General features: G+C 37.5%; 1 protein-coding gene across 1 annotated transcript in view; it reads right to left on the reverse strand.

The window, feature by feature from the left end:
• Positions 1-14857, reverse strand: part of LOC133542481 (zinc finger E-box-binding homeobox 2-like) — a 148105-nt gene extending 133248 nt beyond the window's left edge. The window contains exon 1 of the mRNA XM_061886671.1: positions 14727-14857. Coding sequence (XP_061742655.1) covers positions 14727-14784 — 58 coding nt within the window. The 5' untranslated portion in view covers positions 14785-14857. The remainder of the gene's footprint in view (positions 1-14726) is intronic.
• Between the last annotated feature and the right edge of the window lie 4307 nt (positions 14858-19164).

A 19164-nucleotide genomic window follows, 5' to 3' on the forward strand; every position in this document is an offset into this window, starting at 1 on the left:
CAGTACACCTACTTTGAGACAAGAGCTATAGTGATGCATGCTTGGTTATGGTTTGAATTTATATCCAACAATTGCGAGAATTACTTTTTACTGTCAATATCGGCTGCTGAGTGTAATTTTTTAATGTTTTCTTCCGCCGCATTTAAAAAAAAAAAAAAAATGTGCCTTGGCTCAGAAAACGTTGAAAAACACTGTCCTACACTATATAGTCATGATCAAGACTACAGCTGTCCTATGTAGCAAAGAGGTCATTGTCCAATAACAAATGTGAAGAAAAAGACATGATATGTATCAGACTGTGAAGTGATGAAGTCTGCTTAGAAGACAACCTGAACTTGTCACTTGTCACAATCACACTGTGTTTACGATTATGTTATGATTTTAGCTGCTTTAAATGCATTAAGGTAGGGGTGTCAAAGTAATTTTTGCTAAAACTGGGTAACAGATGGCACACTGACAAAGCTTAATTTATTGTTACTATAACCATCTACAAGGTTAATATAGCTGGCTTCTTTTTATTTCCCTCGGAAAACACAACTAAAAGTTATAGGCTTCTTCATGCGACGAAGCCGGCCTACTTCACCACAGCCTGTAGTCTATTGCCCCCCCGAGGCCGTGGTGGCAGCGACGAGGTGGGGACGTTATGGCGACAGGCCGAGTTACACCGATCCTTACACCCAACCACCCCCTTCCTTGGTGCCCTCCCCCTGGAGAGTCACCACCTTAACTAACAAATTTGCTGGGGGAAACACTGATATATCTATTCATGATCTATCTAAAATCTATTAGTGTTTGAGCTACTTCTAAATCACTAATCCTCCGCTCCATGGCGTCAAATAATTAATCTTACAAATACTATGTCATCCCTGCAGGACGAGGACTGGCTAAACATGCTTCACTCCACAATGTATGAGGATACAATAGCAATCCGCTAACAGCAAGCTAGCGCTCCTGAATGTATGAACAATACAAACGATACCAAATACAAAAGCCATGTATAGTCAGGTGGGGCGGCGTGGCTTGGTTGGTAGAGCCAAGGGTTCCAGGTTCGAGCCCTGCTTCGGCCACCTTAGTACTGCCGTTGAGCAAGACACTTCACTCACCTGCTCACACTGGTTAAATGCAACTTAGATATTGGGTTTCACTATGTAAAGCGCTTTGAGTCTCTAGAGAAAAGCCCTATATAAATATATAAATCACTTCACATTACACCAATAACTACATCAATATTTATTATTATGACAAAATATTTAATAATTTTTATATTTTTTTTACAAACTCGGGCACAGGATGGCTTTAATCATGACCAATGTATGATCCTGTAACTTGGATTCATACCCATATTTGTAGTATTACCAAAAAGTTACGCAAAGTATCTACAACAGAATTATAATTATATTTTAACAGAAGTGTAGACAGAACATGTTAAAACAGAGAGTAATCAGGTATTAGCAGAAAAGTAATCAATAATCCTTCCATCCATCCATTTTCTACATTTTGTCCCTCATAAATTACTGCATAAGTCAGACTTTGTAACCCGTTTGCTTACTTATGACTAAAAGAGAAGTGGTCCAATATGTTTATTCTCTTCTTTCGTGCCAAAGCTGTCCTTTGATTACAATAAGAAACATATGTTTAGTATATCAGAATATTTTCTGACACATTAAAGCCAATAAATGTAAATTTGTTGCGGTCCCCCTTATTTTTAAAAGTATGGGAAAGTATTGAAAAGTATCAAAAAAACATTTTTGTACCGGTACCGGTAGCACAATGCTGGTATCAGGACAACACTACATAAGGTGAGGGACAAGAAGTGTAACTGCCTTGTGATAATCACACGTCTACTCCGTAAACAAACACAATGCCAAGGAGAGTCCAGAGCTTGAAACCCCTATTCTGTCGTGGAAATCTCCTGTTGGTTTTTTCAATAAAAAGTGGAAGAGATGAGGAACGGCGGTCCAAGCTGGAACTAAATAAGTTTGCTGCCTAAAGAAGGACAGCATGACGTCAAACAATATCAATACTAAATTACAAATACAAAATACAATCATATACTACCCTGGGCCACATTTACTTAATAACAACACTTCAAATCATCTCTAAAAAAATTACCACATGGTATCCAAGATAACGTCAGTGTGTTATACAATGACATGCTATTAATATCCTGTCATAGCTCGTGACCGCCATAACTGATTTAAGTGTCAAAAGTATGATGTTGCAAACACATGACTTTTATAATTATACAACTCTACTGATTACTGTGAAAGAAGGGACAAAGCTAAGACTTTACGGTTTTAAAAATAGAACATTCCGGACATGATTGTAAAGATGTTGATTAAGGGGATGTTTGACAAGAAAGTGGTGTCTTGCATTAGCAGTGACTGGTATAGATCCCTACACCAGTGTTTTTCAACCACTGTGCCAGTCTGATCCAGATCCTGTCCGGTGTGCCATGGGAGATTATGTAATTTCATCTATTTGGAGTAAAAATATTTTTTGCAAAGAAGTAATTATAGTCTGCAAATAATGTGCCTTTGTTGAGTGTTGGTGCTGTCTAGTGCTCGGCATAGTAGCTGTGTTATACTCTTCCATATCAGATGATATGGAAGCTTAAAGTGGAAATACAAATATTTACATTTAACATTGTTTTCATTTTACTTCAGGTCCTTATTTTCAATAGGTCATAAACAATATCAATAGTAATTGTTATCGACTTATATTGTGATGCAGTTTTCAGCCATATTGCCAAGCCCTACATTATAGTGTAGGTCAGACATAGGCAAAATAGGGCCCGCAAGCCATATGCGGCCCTTTAAAGGCCTACTGAAATGAGATTTTCTTATTTAAACGGGGATAGCAGGTCCATTCTATGTGTCATACTTGATCATTTCGCGATATTACCATATTTTTGCTGAAAAGATTTAGTACAGAACATCGACGATAAAGTTCACAACTTTTGGTCTCTAATAGAAAAGCCCTGCCTATACCAGAAGTCGCAGACGATGACGTCACCCGTTGAGGGCTCCTCACATCCTCACATTGTTTTTAATGGGAGCTTCCAACAAAAAGAGCTATTCGGACCGAGAAAACGACAATTTCCCCATTAATTGGAGCGAGGATGAAAGATTCGTGTTTGAGGATATTGATAGTGACGGACTAGAAAAAAAAAAAAAAAATCAAGTAAAAAAAAAAAAACGCGATTGCATTGGGACGGATTCAGATGTTTTTAGACACATTTACTAGGATAATTCTGGGAAATCCCTTATCTTTCTATTTTGTTGCTAGTGTTTTAGTGAGTTAAATAGTACCTGATAGTCGGAAGGGTGTGTCCACGGGTGTGTTGAGGCCAGGGTCTGATGGAAGTCGACGGCAGCTGTATGGACGGCACAAGCTCAGCTGATCTCCGGTAAGTGGCGACTGTTTACCACAATTTTCTCACCGAAAACTGCTGGTTGACATTTGGTCAGGATCCATGTTCGCTTGACCGCTTTGATTCATAGGAAAGCTTCAACTCCGGGAAATTTAAACAATGAATCACCGTGTTTTTGTGTGGCTAAAGGCTAAAGCTTCCCAACTCCATCTTTCTACTTTGACTTCTCCAATATTAATTGAACAAATTGCAAAAGATTCAGCAACACAGATGTCCAAAATACTGTGTAATTATGCGGTTAAAGCAGCCGACTTTTAGCTGTGTGTGTGTGCAGCGCTAATATTTCCTTACAGTCCGGGACGTCACGCGTACAAGTCATTATTCCACGACGTTTTCAACAAGAAACTCCCGGAAAATTTAAAATTGTAATTTAGTAACCTAAAAAGGCCGTATTGGCATGTGTTGCAATGTTAATATTTCATCATTGATATATAACAGGGGTAGGGAACCTATGGCTCTAGAGCCAGATGTGGCTCTTTTGATGACTGCATCTGGCTCTCAGATAAATCTTAGCTGACATTGCTTAACACGATAAGTAATAATTCCGTTGGTTGTCACAGTGTTAAAAATAACGTTGAAAATATAAAACCTTCTCATGCATTTTAATCCAACCATCCGTTTTCTATCACACCTGTTCAAGATGTCGCATTTATGGTAAGAAGTATTATATTTATTATTGGTTAACTTTAGAATAACAATGTTATAGTATAATAAGAGACTTATTATACTCCCAAAATGTTGCTCTTAAAAATGCACGCATTCAGTTGTGTTCAGTGTTAAAAAATATTATATGGCTCTCACAGAAATACATTTTGAAATATTTGGCTTTCATGGCTCTCCCAGCCAAAAAGGTTCCCGACCCCTGATATATAAACTATCAGACTGCGTTGCGTGGTCGGTAGTAGTGGGTTTCAGTAGGCCTTTAATATGTTCAATCCGGCCTGCCGGACGTTCTTCATAGTTTTTTTAGACCTTTAACATCAAAAGTGTATCTGATCTTTTGGGTGTTATAGGAGTTAGTATGGTAATCTACATCACAGCAGCTCAGACCAGGAACAAACCAGAGTGTGTGGGGTTTCTTTTCAGGAACAGATGTGGAAACACATGTTTACATGATAATTTATTATATTGTAAGTGTTTATTACACTTTGCAGTCATATTTTGCTGTTTTGTTACATTTTTGTTGTGTTTTGCCTGAGATAGATACACAACTGTGGAGGAGCTGGTCTAAGAAGTAAAAGATGTTCATATGTTGTCAATATTCAGTCTTTTATTGTTCATAGTCAATATTGTAAATCCTACTTTCCTTATTTTCATGTACGTTTTGGGTATCCCATTCAATAAAAAAAATTTAAAATTCCATTTTGGTTTTTTGAGGTTGTCTGTCATAACTTTTTAGAACTTTTATGAGACATTGTGACTTTTGGTATTAGTGTTCCTGGAAAAAAAGGGACCCAAACACATACTGTACAGCAGGGGTCTCAAACATGCGGCCCGCGGGCCAGTTGCGGCCCGCGATACATTATTATGCGGCCCGGACTTTGATATGACAATTTAATGTTGCTGCGGCCCGTGAGTTTAATATGAACGGCGCTTGACAGCGTCATACTTGCCCACGTCCCCAATTTTCCCAGGAGACCCCCAAATTTCAGGGCACCATTTCTCTCGAAGGCTCTGTCGATCAACAATTTTCAGGGAGTGCCATTATGGCACTGCTTTTAGCGCCCCCTATGTCCTGAACTGGCAGCGTGCAAGCCCAGTTATATGTTGCATCTGACCATTTAAGACGCATGTTTGTTATTGCAAGATATATTTGATCAACAGCTACACAGGTCACACTGAGGGTGGCCGTAAAAAAAACTTGAACACTGTGACAAATATGTGCCAGACTGTGAACCCACACCAAACAAGAATGGGAAACACATTTCGGGAGAACATCCGCATCATAACACAACATAAACACAACAGAACAATTACCCAGAATCCCATGCAGCCCTGACTCTTCCGGGCTACAATATACACCCCCCGCTACCACCAACCCTCCACCACTCCACCCTCCCTACTTGCGTCGGTTGAGGTCTTGTATATTGTAGCCAGTCAGGGCTGCAAGGTGTTCTTGGTATTTGTTCTCTTGTGTTTAAGTTGTGTTAGGGTGCGGAAATTCTCCCAAAAAGGGTTTGTCATTCTTGTTTGGTGTCCGTTCACAGTGTGGCGCATATTTGTAACAGTGTTAAAGTTGTTTATACGGCCACCCTCAGTGTGACCCGTATGACTGTTGAACAAGTACGTCTTGCAGCCACGTACGTTGTTCTGCACAAGTCTCACACAACAAGATACAGAGCCGGCACATTGATTGTGTAATGTAAAGGCGTGCGCGATGACATGTAATAGAGCAGTAGTCCTCTTCTAGGGGGTGCGCGAACCCCTGGAGGTACTTGAAGGTATTCCAAGGGGTAAGTGAGATTTATCATAAAATTATTATAAAAAATCGGGCGGAAGGCGGGGTACACCCTGGACGATTGTAGCTGAGATAGGCGCCAGCGCCCCCCGCGACCCTGAAAGGGAATAAGCGGTAGAAAATGGATGGATGATGGATATTATAAAAAAAATCAGCAATTCACAAATCCTTTATAAATATTTAATTGAATAACACTTCAATGAAATATTAATGTAAGTTTATAAACCGTGAAAAAATAATATAACAATCAAACATTCAGTGTTGACAGCTTGACTTTTTATGGACATGTTCCATAAATAATGATGTTAAAGATGTATTTTTTTGTGAAGAAATGTTTAGAATTAACTTAATGAATCCAGGTTGATCTCTATTACAATCCCCAAAGAGGGCACTTTAAGTTGATGATTACTTCTATGTGTAGAAATCTTAATTTATAATTAAATCACTTGTTTATTTTTCAACAAGTTTTTAGTTATTTTATATCTTTTTTTCCAAATAGTTCAAGAAAGACCACTACAAATGAGCAATATTTTGCACTGTTATACAATTAAATAAATCCGAAACTGATTAAATAGTGCTGTATTTTACTTCTTTATTTATTTATTTTCAATCAAAAATGGTTTGCTCTGATTAGGGGGTACTTGAATTAAAAAAAATGTTCACAGGGGGTACATTACTGAAAAAAGGTTGAGAACCACTGTTGTAGAGGACGTTAAAGGCAGTGCAGTCACGGCAGCCCTTAATAATGTCGGCCGGGTGAAAATTGGGACAAATTCGGGAGAATGGTTGCACCGGTAGATTGTCGGCAGATGCACTGAAATTCAGGAGTCTCCCGGAAAAATCGTGAGGGTTGGCAAGTATGTTGCTAGGGCGGGAAAGCCATTTATAGAAGGAGAATTCATTAAAAAGTGCATGTTAGATTTTTTAAGAAATCTTTTCTTGCGGCCCAGCCTCACCCAGTTTCTGCATCCAGTAGCCACCCAGGTAAATTGAGTTTGAGACCCCTGCTGTACAGCATGTTTTTACAGCTAAATGTGTATATATCATTTATACACACATACACATTGGTCCCACAGACAGTTTTTTTTCTCTCAATGTGGCCCACGAGTCAAAATATTTGCCCAGCTCTGTGCTGAGAAGTAAAATATGTTCATATGTTGTTAATATTCAGTCTTTTATTGTTCATAGTTAATATTGTAAATCCCACTTTCCTTGTTTTCATGTACGTTTTGGGTGTCCCATTCAGTAAAAAACTTGACAATTCCATTCCCTTTTTTTGAGGCGGTTTGTCATAACTTTTTTAGAACTCTATGGGACGTTGTGACTTTTAGTGTTAGTGTTCCTGAAAAAAAGGGACCAAAACAGCTAAATGTGTATACATCATTTTTACACACATACACCCTGGCCCCCCAGACACATTATTTCCCTCTCAATGTGGCCCCCGAGTCCAAATATTTCCCAGCTCTGCTGTAGGTGATGTAATAATAATAATAATAATAATATTAATAATAATAATAATAATTCCAAGAACAATAATAATCAATTAGCACACATCTCAATAATAAGTTCACAGTTTGTTTCTCTTTGACTAGCACTGCTCAACTCAACTCTCAATGGGAATTTGTGAAGCCGTGTTCAAAGCTGGACACATTTTGACACAAACATGCACGTCTTTGGAGGAAACAGCACGGAATTATTTACCAAAATATCTCGGCTATCAAGCCGGGCTTAAAAAAAAAAGTAAAAGCAAGCGCCATTAATTAGCTAAAAATATCTGTTCGATACAGCAGGGGGGTTTCCAACATTTCACTGCCAGACTACGTTTTGACAAAATGAAAATAAAAAGGGGGCCACGGGTTGCTGTCATGATTTATGCACACATAGTTGTATCTTTTCCAGTTAGCGTTCCACCGAAAAACACTGTCAACTTTTAATGGACAGGCAGGTTGCATCATTCTTCGTAAATAAAAAGAAAGTCTACACGAGGATTGTATGACTTCATCAACACAGTTTTGAATGTATGGTCATTCAGTGTTGGCGTTAACGCACTTTTTGTGTCTTTTTACGTATTGAAATCAGAAAGGACACAAAATTCCGGAAGTCCACGCGTTCTGGGTTCCAGAACGCGTTTTTGTATTTAAAAAAAAAAATTTATACATTTTTCCACACTATAAGGTTGAGCTTTCCCACTTCAATGCTTTTGTAGCGTTGGCAGGGGTGATAATTGTCTTATATTGACATTGTCAAGAACAACTGTCATTCTGTATGATTATAGCCAATTTTAAAGAACATTTTCATTTGGAACATCCCATATACTAATAAATGACGAGCTGTCTATCTGTGTTGGCCCTGCGATGAGGTGGCTACATGTCCAAAGTGTACCCCGCCTTCCGCCCGATTGTAGCTGAGATAGGCACCAGCACCCCCCGCGACCCCAAAAGGAATAAGCGGTAGGAAATGGATGGAAGGGCATTCTTACTCAACAGCCATCCATACATGTAACACAAAGGGTGGCCGTATAAACAACGCCAACACTGTCATAAATATGTGCCATATCGTGAAACCATCCTAAACAACATAAACCCAACAGAACAAATACCCCGAACTCCCTGCAGTACCAACTCTTTCGGGACGCGACACTATTTTATTTGGTACAGTGTGTAATTATAAGTGTGACCAGTAGATAGCAGTCAAACACAAGAGCGAAGTCTCAAGTAAACAACACCAACATTTTTAACGTTCCATTGAAAATACAGAACATTACAGACGGCGCTCAAAAATCTATCCAAATGTTTTAGTAGTAAACATTTTAATGCCATTTTTAATATAAAGTAGTAAAGTTCTTACTTATATCGGTCAGTAAACTTGCCATGAAAGTGCTAAAACATACCTGTGTAGTGAGTTTACATTATTCACCCAAGAGACTTTAGTTATTAAGTGTTCCGGTCGGTTGGTTTTTCACGGGACACATTTCCGGTGTGGTTGTTTCCTGAGGAGGAGACGCTGCTCCGTTATTGGTTGAAGTAAAGTCTGAATTTCGTTCAAACAGTTAGCTCCATCTTTTGACACTTCTTCCAATCCCGTCCTTGCACGTTACACCGCTCCAACAAAGATGACGGGGATAAGACGCTGTCCAAATGGAGGCACGTAAATAAGACCGCTGAAGTGACTGTCAGAAAGTGACTTGAAGATGATGTGAAAAACATCATCTATGCAACATTTTGAGCAAAGAACCACCATTACATGTTATGTAGACCTCAATGAAGTATTTTACATTTACAAACAATCATAATAATATGACCCCTTTAATGCGCTTTATAATCCGGTGAGCCTAATATATTAAAAAAGATTAAAAATAGACCATTCATGGGCAGTGCAGTTTTATAATCCGGTGCGCCATATGGTCCGGGAAATACGGTATATTTGCCGGGTCAAATGATTAATTATTTATTATTGGTCGGCTTCAAAGTATTTATTTTTCCGAGTATATGTCGCTCCGGAGTATAAGTCACACCTGCCGAAAATGCATAATAAAGAAGAAAAAAATATACACGTTGCACTGGAGTATAAGTCACATTTTTTGGGGAAATTTATTTGAGAAAACCCAACACCAAGAATAGACATTTGAAAGGCAATTTAAAATAAATAAAGAATAGTGAACAACAGGCTGAATAAGTGTACGTTATATGACGCATAAATAACCAACTGAGAAGGTGCCTGGTATGTAAACGTATCATATTATGATAAGAGTCATTCAAATAACTATAACATATAAAACATGCTATACGTTTACCAAACAATCTGTCACTCCTAATTGCTAAATCCGATGAAATTTTATACGTCTAGTCTTTTAAGTGAATGAGCTAAATAATATTATTTGATATTTTACGGTAATGTGTTAATAATTTCACACATAAATCGCTACTGACTATAAATCGCACCCCCGGCCAAACTATAAAAAAAAACCTGACTTATAGTCCGAAAAATACAGTACTGCACTTTCCAGTACAGTTTCTTAAATTTTGATTTGCCGAAAGTTTTATCGATCACAAATACAGCGTTAGTTTTCTTTTGTGTTATTCTTTTTTAGATTAGATTAGATTATTTCAAAGGGGACAGTGCTATTTCTTAAAACACATGACTACACATGGTTTAAAAAAAGCCAGAATTAGCCAGAAGGCTAATTTTCATCTGTACTCCCCTTAACATGATGTAAACAAGGCATTAAAATTACAATTTAAAAGAAAAAGAAAAGAAAGAGAGATAAAAAGAATAAAAGCCCACAATACATACACAGTATGATAAAGAATAAAATCCAACATCACAACATAACATTTATCTCAGCATCAAAACAGGCTCATCTTTTAGTGCTGGCAGCTTTAGGCGTTGATGAGCCACATTTAAAAAATAATTTGTGAAGGCCTTGTGAGTGGTGAGCAGTTTAACCTCCTCTGGTACCAACTTCCACACATTTGTGCTCCTTACTGACCAGGCCCACATACTGAAAGTGCTCCGGCGCAGAGGAATATAACAGTCCCCTCTGACGGAGCCTGAATTAAGTAACGTTTATGACAGGGGTGTCCAAACTTTTTCCATTAAGGGCCGTATAATGAAAAATGAAAGCATTCGGGGGCCATTTTGATATTTTTTAAGTTTAAAAAACAATAAAATATATGATTTACCCATGAGGACTCCCCTCAATTTTGTTGAGTGTTAAAGGTCCCAATCATTAGTGTGAGAAAAATGTTTATATTCATATTTGTTTTACTTTCCACGCCTAAATATCTATAGATCAATTGCAAGTCTATTCGTTGACATATTATAAAGTAAAAACATTATTATCTTTAATGCCCTTTTTGTAAAAAAAAAAACATGTTTGATTTTTTTATATTAAAAATTCCCAAATGTTTAGAATATTAAATGTGAAGTAATTCTAGCCTTAAATAGGTCAACAATTCATGAAAACATTGCTGTTAGTTCATTATTGTTTCCTGAGCAATAACAGTTGGAAAAGAAAAAAGTTTTGGGTATCCAAAAGGGCCCCACTCATAAAAGTGTTAAAAAAACGATAAATATTTCCAAGTGGAATATTTCATGTGAAGGAGTTAGAGCCTTTAACAGGCCAATAATTCATACCAACATTTATTTAATTTATATATTTTTTTCCAGTTTACTTTATTTTATTAAAGTCAAATCTGCAATATTTTCTCATTACACCTGTTTGTTTCCTAGTAGCATTTTAAAAGGGCCCCACATATAAAAGTGTTAAAAGAAAGATTATACGTCAATGTATATCATTTTTACTTTGAACACTTAAATCCCTAGATTAACTTCAGATCTACCTGTCATTTACACGTTTTCATAATTCTTTGTTTTCTTATGTTTTTTACCCTTTTTGTCCAAGAAAACATTGTTTTGTATACATGGCAATATGTAATATTTTCCCCGAAAAAATATTTCAAAGTGGAATATTTCGTGTGAAGTAATCAGAGCCTTTAATAGGCCAATGATTCATACCAACATTAATTTAATTAAAAAAAAAAATTTAAATTTACTTTATTCTATTAGAGCCAAATCTGCAACATTTTCTCATTACACCCGTTTGTTCTTGTGTTTCATTTGTATGTTTTTCAGTAGCATTTTAAAATGGCCCCACTCATAAAAGTGTTAAAAAAGATATTACATGTAAATGTATATTATTTTTACTTTCAACACTTAAATCCCTAGATCAACTTCAGAGCTCGTTTTCATAATTCTATGTTTTCTTATCTTTTATGCCCTTTTTGTCCAAGAAAACCTTATTTTATATAAATGGCAATATGTAATAGTTTCCCCCAAAAATATTTCAAAGGGGGAATATTTCATGTGAAGTAATTAATCAGAGCTTTAATAGGCCAATCATTCATCCATCCATCCATCCATCCATTTTCTACCGCTCATCCCTTTTGGGATGACGGGGGTGCTGGAGCACCCCCCACCCTGTTTCTCAACTGCACTTGTGCGGAAGGCGGTGTACACCCTGGACAAGTCGCTACCTCATCACAACAGATAGACAGATAACATTCACACATTACGCCCATATTGTTGCCACTCAACCTATCCCCAGGTGCATGTCTTTGAAGTTTGGGAGGAAGCCGGAGTACCAGGAGGGAACCCACGCAGTCACTGGAAGAACATGCAAACTCCACACAGAAAGATCCCGAGTCCGGGATTGAACTCAGGATGACTCAGGACCTTCGTATTGTGAGGCACATGCATTAACCCAGGGGTGGGCAAACTTTTTGCCAGGAGGGCCACATTGGGTTCTAAGATTTGACAGGGGGGCCGGGGCAGGAACAGCGTTTGTGTGAAATAATATAAATGACATGTAAAAGCCATTACGTGAGAAGATTTGGCCAACAATTATGTAACATATCATGAGTAGGCAGCAAGGCTCATTGTACAGTTTTTTTGTTTTTTTTCAAATGCATTATTTTCATTTAATTAAGAATAAACACAGTAGAGAAATTCACAGCATAAATTAGATTTGTCATGAATTATTTAAATTTGATTATCACAAAATAACAGTACAGAAACTCACAGTTTCAGTAGGAACAGTGTTGTTGATCTCCCTTTTTGGCCAATGCATCAAAGTCTGGAGTGAATTTGGTTGTGGCAATTCTCAGGATAGCTCCGAGATGCTGGTCGTGGCTGTTTGCTCTTGCGTTGTGACTGCTTGCTGGTGTAGTTAGCATGCTTGGTAGCAAAGTGGCTGCTGATATTGTACTCTTTGTAAACCGTGACAGTTTCTTGGCATATCAGACACACACAAAGCCTTTGATCGGACTTCAGTGAAAAAATATTTTGTTGTCCACTTTGCATTAAATACTCGGCACTCACTGTCCACTTTTCTTTGCTTTGATAAGCTCATTTTTACAGAGGGGCTCACAGCACAGGACAAAGCTAAAGAGAAGAAGGGAGTAATATCCCACAGGCCAAAAAGTTCAATGAGCTCCATGTAGTGGGGAAACGCGGTATTACAGGGATATGGTGAAACGAACGAGGTTTACCGACGATAATAATATGAAATGTAATTTAATAATAGAATTTAAAGGGTGTCTCCTCCTTAAGCGCTGAAAACGCATACGGAAGGCAGAAACCTTAAAGGCCTACTGAAACCCACTACTACCCACCACGCAGTCTGATAGTTTATATATCAATGATGAAATATTAACATTGCAACACATGCCAATACGGCCTTTTTTGTTTACTAAATTACAATTTTAAATTTCCCGGGAGTTTTGTCTTGAAAACGCAAGACGTCACGGGTTTTAAGGAAATATGAGGGCTACACACACAGCTAAAAGTCGTCTGCTTTAACGGCATAACTACACAGTATTTTGGACATCTGTGTAGCTGAATCTTTTGCAATTTGTTCAATTAATATTGGAGGAGTCACAGTAGAAAGATGGAGTTGGGAAGCTTTAGCCTTTAGCCACACAAACACACGGTGATTCCGTGTTTAAAATTCCTGGAAGTGAAACTTTACTATGGGTCAGAGCGCGGTCAAGCAAACATGAATCACGACGGAATGTCAACCAGCAGTTTTTGGTGAGAAAATTGTGGTAAAAAGTCGCTTCGTACCGGAGAAAAGCTGAGCTCGTGCCGTCCATAGCTGCCGTCGACTCCCCTGAGACACTGCGCGTCAAGACACCCGTGGAGACACCCTTCCAACTATCATGTAATATTAAACTCACTAAAACACTAGCAACACAATAGAAAGATAAGGGATTTCCCAGAATTAACCTATTAAATGTGTCTAAAAACATCGGAATCCGTCCCAATGCAATCGCGTTTTTTTGTTTTGTTTTTTTTTTGTAGTCCGTCGCTATCAAAATCCTCAAACACGAGTCTTTCATCCTCGCTCAAATTAATGGGGAAATTGTCGTTTTCTCGGTCCGAATAGCACTTTTTGTTGGAGGCTCCCATTAAAAACAATGTGAATATGCGAGGAGCCATCAAACATGTGACGTCGTCGTAGAGGCAGGGCTTTTCTCTTAGCACCGAAAGTTGAGAACTTTATCGTGGATGTTCTCTACTAAATACTTTCAGCAAAAATATGGCAATATCGCGAAATGATCAAGTACGACACGTAGAATGGACCTGCTATCCCCGTTTAAATAAGAACATCTAATTTTAGTAGGCCTTTAACATTGATAAGAGGTTTTTTTTTTCAATAATTTGGACAAGTTCCGCGGGCCGGATTAAAGCGTTCAACGGGCCCGCGGGCCGTAGTTTGCCCATGTCGACCCTGCCTCCAATAATTCATACCAACATTAATTTATTTCAAATATATATATATTTTTTTACAATTTACATCATTCTATTAGAATCAAATCTGCAACATTTTGTCATTACACCCGTTTGATCTTTAATTTCTTTTTTGCGTTTTTTTTTTAAGTAGCATTTTTAACTTTGGACACCCCTGGTTTATGGCAACCTTTTTCCACAACACAATATATAATGTGAGATGTAACAGGATAATGCATTATCATTTATCAGGTGTTTTCAAAACGCTTACAAAAAAGTGGCACCCCCTCAAAATTGTACCCAATTTTAGGACTTGGTTTTGAAAATTCCTAGCACCAACACTGGTCATTAATTGAAATTTTTTTTTACTAAATATACATTTGTGGTGTTCAGCTGGGAGCTCAGCAGCCACTCAGCCTCCTGACTTACAACACGACTTAAAAGTGGCCCGTTGGAGTTGCAGTTGTATGATAAAAAAAGGAGATGTTGCGTCAACATGGCTGCGTGCTCCTCATCTAACCTCCATCACTCCCTTCCGCGACTCACCGCGACTTCTCCTCGGGTTGGCTTGTTTCCTCCTCTTGCCCCGACTTTCCTCCGTCATGGTGACGCCGACCAGGGAGTCCGTGGAGCGGCGAGAGTTCGCCAGCTTGTCCCGACTGGTGGCAACTTTTGGGTGAGGGAGACAGAGAGAGAGAGAGAGAGAGAGAGAGAGAGAGAGAGTGAGTGGCGGGACAGCCATGCGAGGGGCGGGGGTGTTGTACTTTAACTGATGACGTCACATGAACTACCAAACACCTTTTCCGTACATTTTGCTTCACTTACATGTATTTTTTTTTTTAATAGTCCTAATCTTGCAACATGTTCACGGCAAACAGGGATTAACCAGATTGCAAGTAAATAATGACATCAGCAGGTATCCCCCCCCGCCCTCCTTTATGGTCTAATTGCAATGCACCTCGCACCTGCGCGCTAGTACCCTGCCGAGGACCCCGCCGTGCCCCCCTTCCCCCCCATTCACCCCCGCGGACGGCTGCAGGAAGTTGTGCATTGTGTTGCAACCTGTACCTAATCTGTTTTGCAACTGAAAAAAAACCCCAAAAAACATCCGAAGTAAAGAACACACCTTGGCTTTCTGGTGGAGCCCAGTAGACATGTTCTAAGGCAGTAATTCTCAAATGGGGGTACGCGTACCCCTGGGGGTACTTGAAGGTATGCCAAGGGGTACGTGAGATTTAAAATATATATATATATATATATATATACATATATATATATATATATATATATATATATATATATATATATATATAGCAACAATTCAAAAATATTTTATAAATATATTTATTGAATAATACTTTAAAAAAATATGAATGTAAATTCATAAACTGTCAAAAGAAATGCAACCATGCAATATTCAGTGTTGACAGCTAGATTTTTTTGTGGACATGTTCCATAAATATTGATGTTAAAGATTTCTTTATTGTGAAGAAATGTTTAGAATTAAGTTCATGAATCCAGATGGATCTCTATTTGATCCCCAAAGAGGGCACTTTAAGTTGATGATTACTTCTATGTGTAGAAATTTTTATTTATAATTGAATCACTTGTGTATTTTTCATCAAGTTTTTAGTTATTTTTATATATTTTTTCCAAATAGTTCAAGAAAGACCACTACATATGAGCAATATTTTGCACTGTTATACAATTTAATGAATCAGAAACTGATGACATAGTGCAGTATTTTACTTCTTTATCTCTTTTTTTCAAACAAAAATGCTTTGTTCTGATTAGGGGGTACTTGAATTTTAAAAAAATGTTCGCAGGGGGTACATCACTGAAAAAAAGGTTGAGAACCACTGTTGTAAGGGTACGCAGCATGGAGCGCTACTGCCTACAGGCGTGACGAGACGCCGGGCCGCCATCTTGGAGTGGTGATCCGCTCCACTCAGTGCAATTCATTTGGCAGGAGCAATGAACTGTCAACCATTTAATTAATCTTACCTCACTGAATAACACTGATTTTCATGTGCTTTTTTGTCATATGTGTAGCGATGATAAAGGACACATGTTTTGTTATTCATAGTTTGTTTAACAGTAATAGAATATTCTTATATGATATAACCAGGGGCGCCGCTAGGGATTTTGGGCCCCATGAAAAGAACCTTTACAGGGTCCCCAACACATCATCATTAGGGGCCTCTCTGGGCCGCCCACCATCATGGGCCCATAGAATCCGTCTCCTTCCCCCGCTTTGGTTGATATCAGTACTTCAGTCATCAACAATTGCATCAACAGAGAAATGGACATTGAAACAGTGTAGGTGTGACTTAGTCGGATATGTTCAGCCAGCAGAGAACATAGTGAGTTCACATAGCATAAGAACAAGTGTATACATTAGAAATACATTCAATTATTAGGTTATTTACAATCTGGGGAGATGGGTTGTGAATGGAGGAGGATTAACGGATCGAAGTTGCCTGGAGGTGTTGTGGTGCATCATGTACAGTAGATGGCAGTATTGTCCTGTTTAAGAGTGTCACATGCTGTTTACGGCAGACAAACTCCCTTACGGTAGAGTGTTGGACGTAAACGTGACTGTTGTTGTTGTGTGTTGTTACTCTGCTGGGAGGACGTTAATGAAACTGCCTAACAACAAACCTACATAAGAGACCAAAACTCGCCCTCGATCATTCTACAGTTATAATGTCATTGGGCAGACACGCTCTCAGACACGTCACTCAGGTCCTCATGTAGCTAGGGGGGGCGTGGCCTCCAGCGCCTCTTGAATTTCGGGAGATTTCACAGATGTTGCCCATACCTATGCTCCTTCAATGGCTGTGCTACTGACTGCAAAGCATTGCACTTTCAAATACAACAATTAGTAGAGAGAAGTGTTATGAGTGTGTATATAAATAAATGAAAACTGAAATTCAAGTATTTATATATATATATATATATATATATATATATATATATATATATATATATATATATAAACATATATATATATTTTTTCCCACACCCCTTTTATATATATTCAAATTTGAATCGCGATTCCCACGTTGTGCGATTCAGAATCGATTCTCATTTTTAAAAAATCGATTTTATTTATTATTATTTTTTTAATCAATCCAACAAAACAATACTCAGCATTATCATAACAGTGCAATCCAATTCCAAAACCAAACCTGACCCAGCAACACTCAGAACTGCAATAAACAGAGTAATTGAGAGGAGACACAAACAAGACACAGAACAAACCAAAAGTAGTGAAACAAAAAGGAATATTATCAACAACAGTATCAAAATTAGTTATAATTTCAGAATAGCAGTGATTAAAAATCCCTCATTGACATTATCATTAGACATTTATAAAAAAATTTAAAAAAGAACAATAGTGTCACAGTGGCTTACACTTGCATCGCATCTCATAAGGTTGACAACACATTGTGTCCAATATTTTCACAAAAATAAAGTAAGTCATATTTTTGGTTCGTTTAATAGTTAAAACAAATTTACATTATTGCAATCATTTGATAAAACATTGTCCTTTACAATTATAAAAGCTTTTTTTTTAAAATCTACTACTCTGTTAGCATGTCAGCGGACTGGGGTAGATCCTGCTAAAATCATATGTATTGAATGAATAGAGAATCGTTTTGAATCGGAAAAATATCGTTTTTGAATCGAGAATTGCGTTGAATCGAAAAAAATTGATTTATAATCAAATCGCAACCCCAAGAATCGATATTGAATCGAAACGTGGGACACCCAAAGATTCGCAGCCCTAATATATATATATATATATATATATATATATATATATATATATATATATATATATATATATATATATATATATATATATATATATATATATATATGAATTCTAGCTATAAACATACTCCTCCCTCCTTAACCCCGCCCCTGGCCTGTCCCCGCCCACCTCAACACCACCTCCCCAAACAAAGGTGCCACATATTTTTTTGAGTTCATAAACTTCAATATGTGAGTATATCACGTCGTAAATGTTTGGAATTTCTGGTAAATGTGCTTTTTCAATTATAATTGAATTCAACTTGCCAATTAAGCCAATTGAAAAATGTCCTCCCTTGTGTCTGCTGCCGAAAGAGGAAGTGCACACAAATGCTACAAAATAAAAGCACTTCTTGTATGTGTGTGTGTGTGTGTGTGTGTGTGTGTGTGTGTGCGCGTACGCATTCATTCATCCTTCCATTTTTTACCGCTTGTCCCGTTCGGGGTCGCGGGGGTGCTGGAGCTGGTTACACCCTGGACAAGTCGCCACCTCATCACAGGGCCCGCAGGCATTTAATTATTAATACATACATACACACACAGATTATATTAACAATACGAATCTTTAATGCAATTGATTCATTCTTAATTTATTCTTGATTTGATTTAATGATTTGTTCTTACAAGTTAAGACAACATTTTGTTTAATCCACTGAATTTTAAGTAGGTGTGAGTTAATTATTTTAAGTAGCAGTTACATAATCGGCAAACAAGTTAGTATTAATTAAAAATCACAATTTTAATAAACTTAAAAAAAACCCAAGGAAAATGTTACTCACACTCAACATGTTTAAGTAAGTACAACTTTTAATTTACACTACTTATTCTAATTAATTATTCTGAGCATTGGGGTTTACAGTGTGTGCTGCACAAAAAATATTGAAAACAAGATTCAAATACTATCCTTAGCTCCACCAATGACTGAATAAAAACAGAATAAACAAATATAAAAATAATATAAAAAATAAATATGATTAAAACTATTTTAAAGGGTAAAACCAATTAAAACATTAAATAGAAACTTGGTGAGGCAATTCCTGAAAGAATTGCGTGTGAATGCTCCAATGCTGAAGTTAAACTGAAATCCTGGAATTTTTTGGAGAATTGTTGCCAACACAGGCAGAACATTTTGAAGTTGGAACAGTTTGAATCAGATGAAAAATGT

Source organism: Nerophis ophidion, linkage group LG02 (assembly GCF_033978795.1).
Source record: "Nerophis ophidion isolate RoL-2023_Sa linkage group LG02, RoL_Noph_v1.0, whole genome shotgun sequence".
Lineage (NCBI taxonomy): Eukaryota > Metazoa > Chordata > Actinopteri > Syngnathiformes > Syngnathidae > Nerophis > Nerophis ophidion.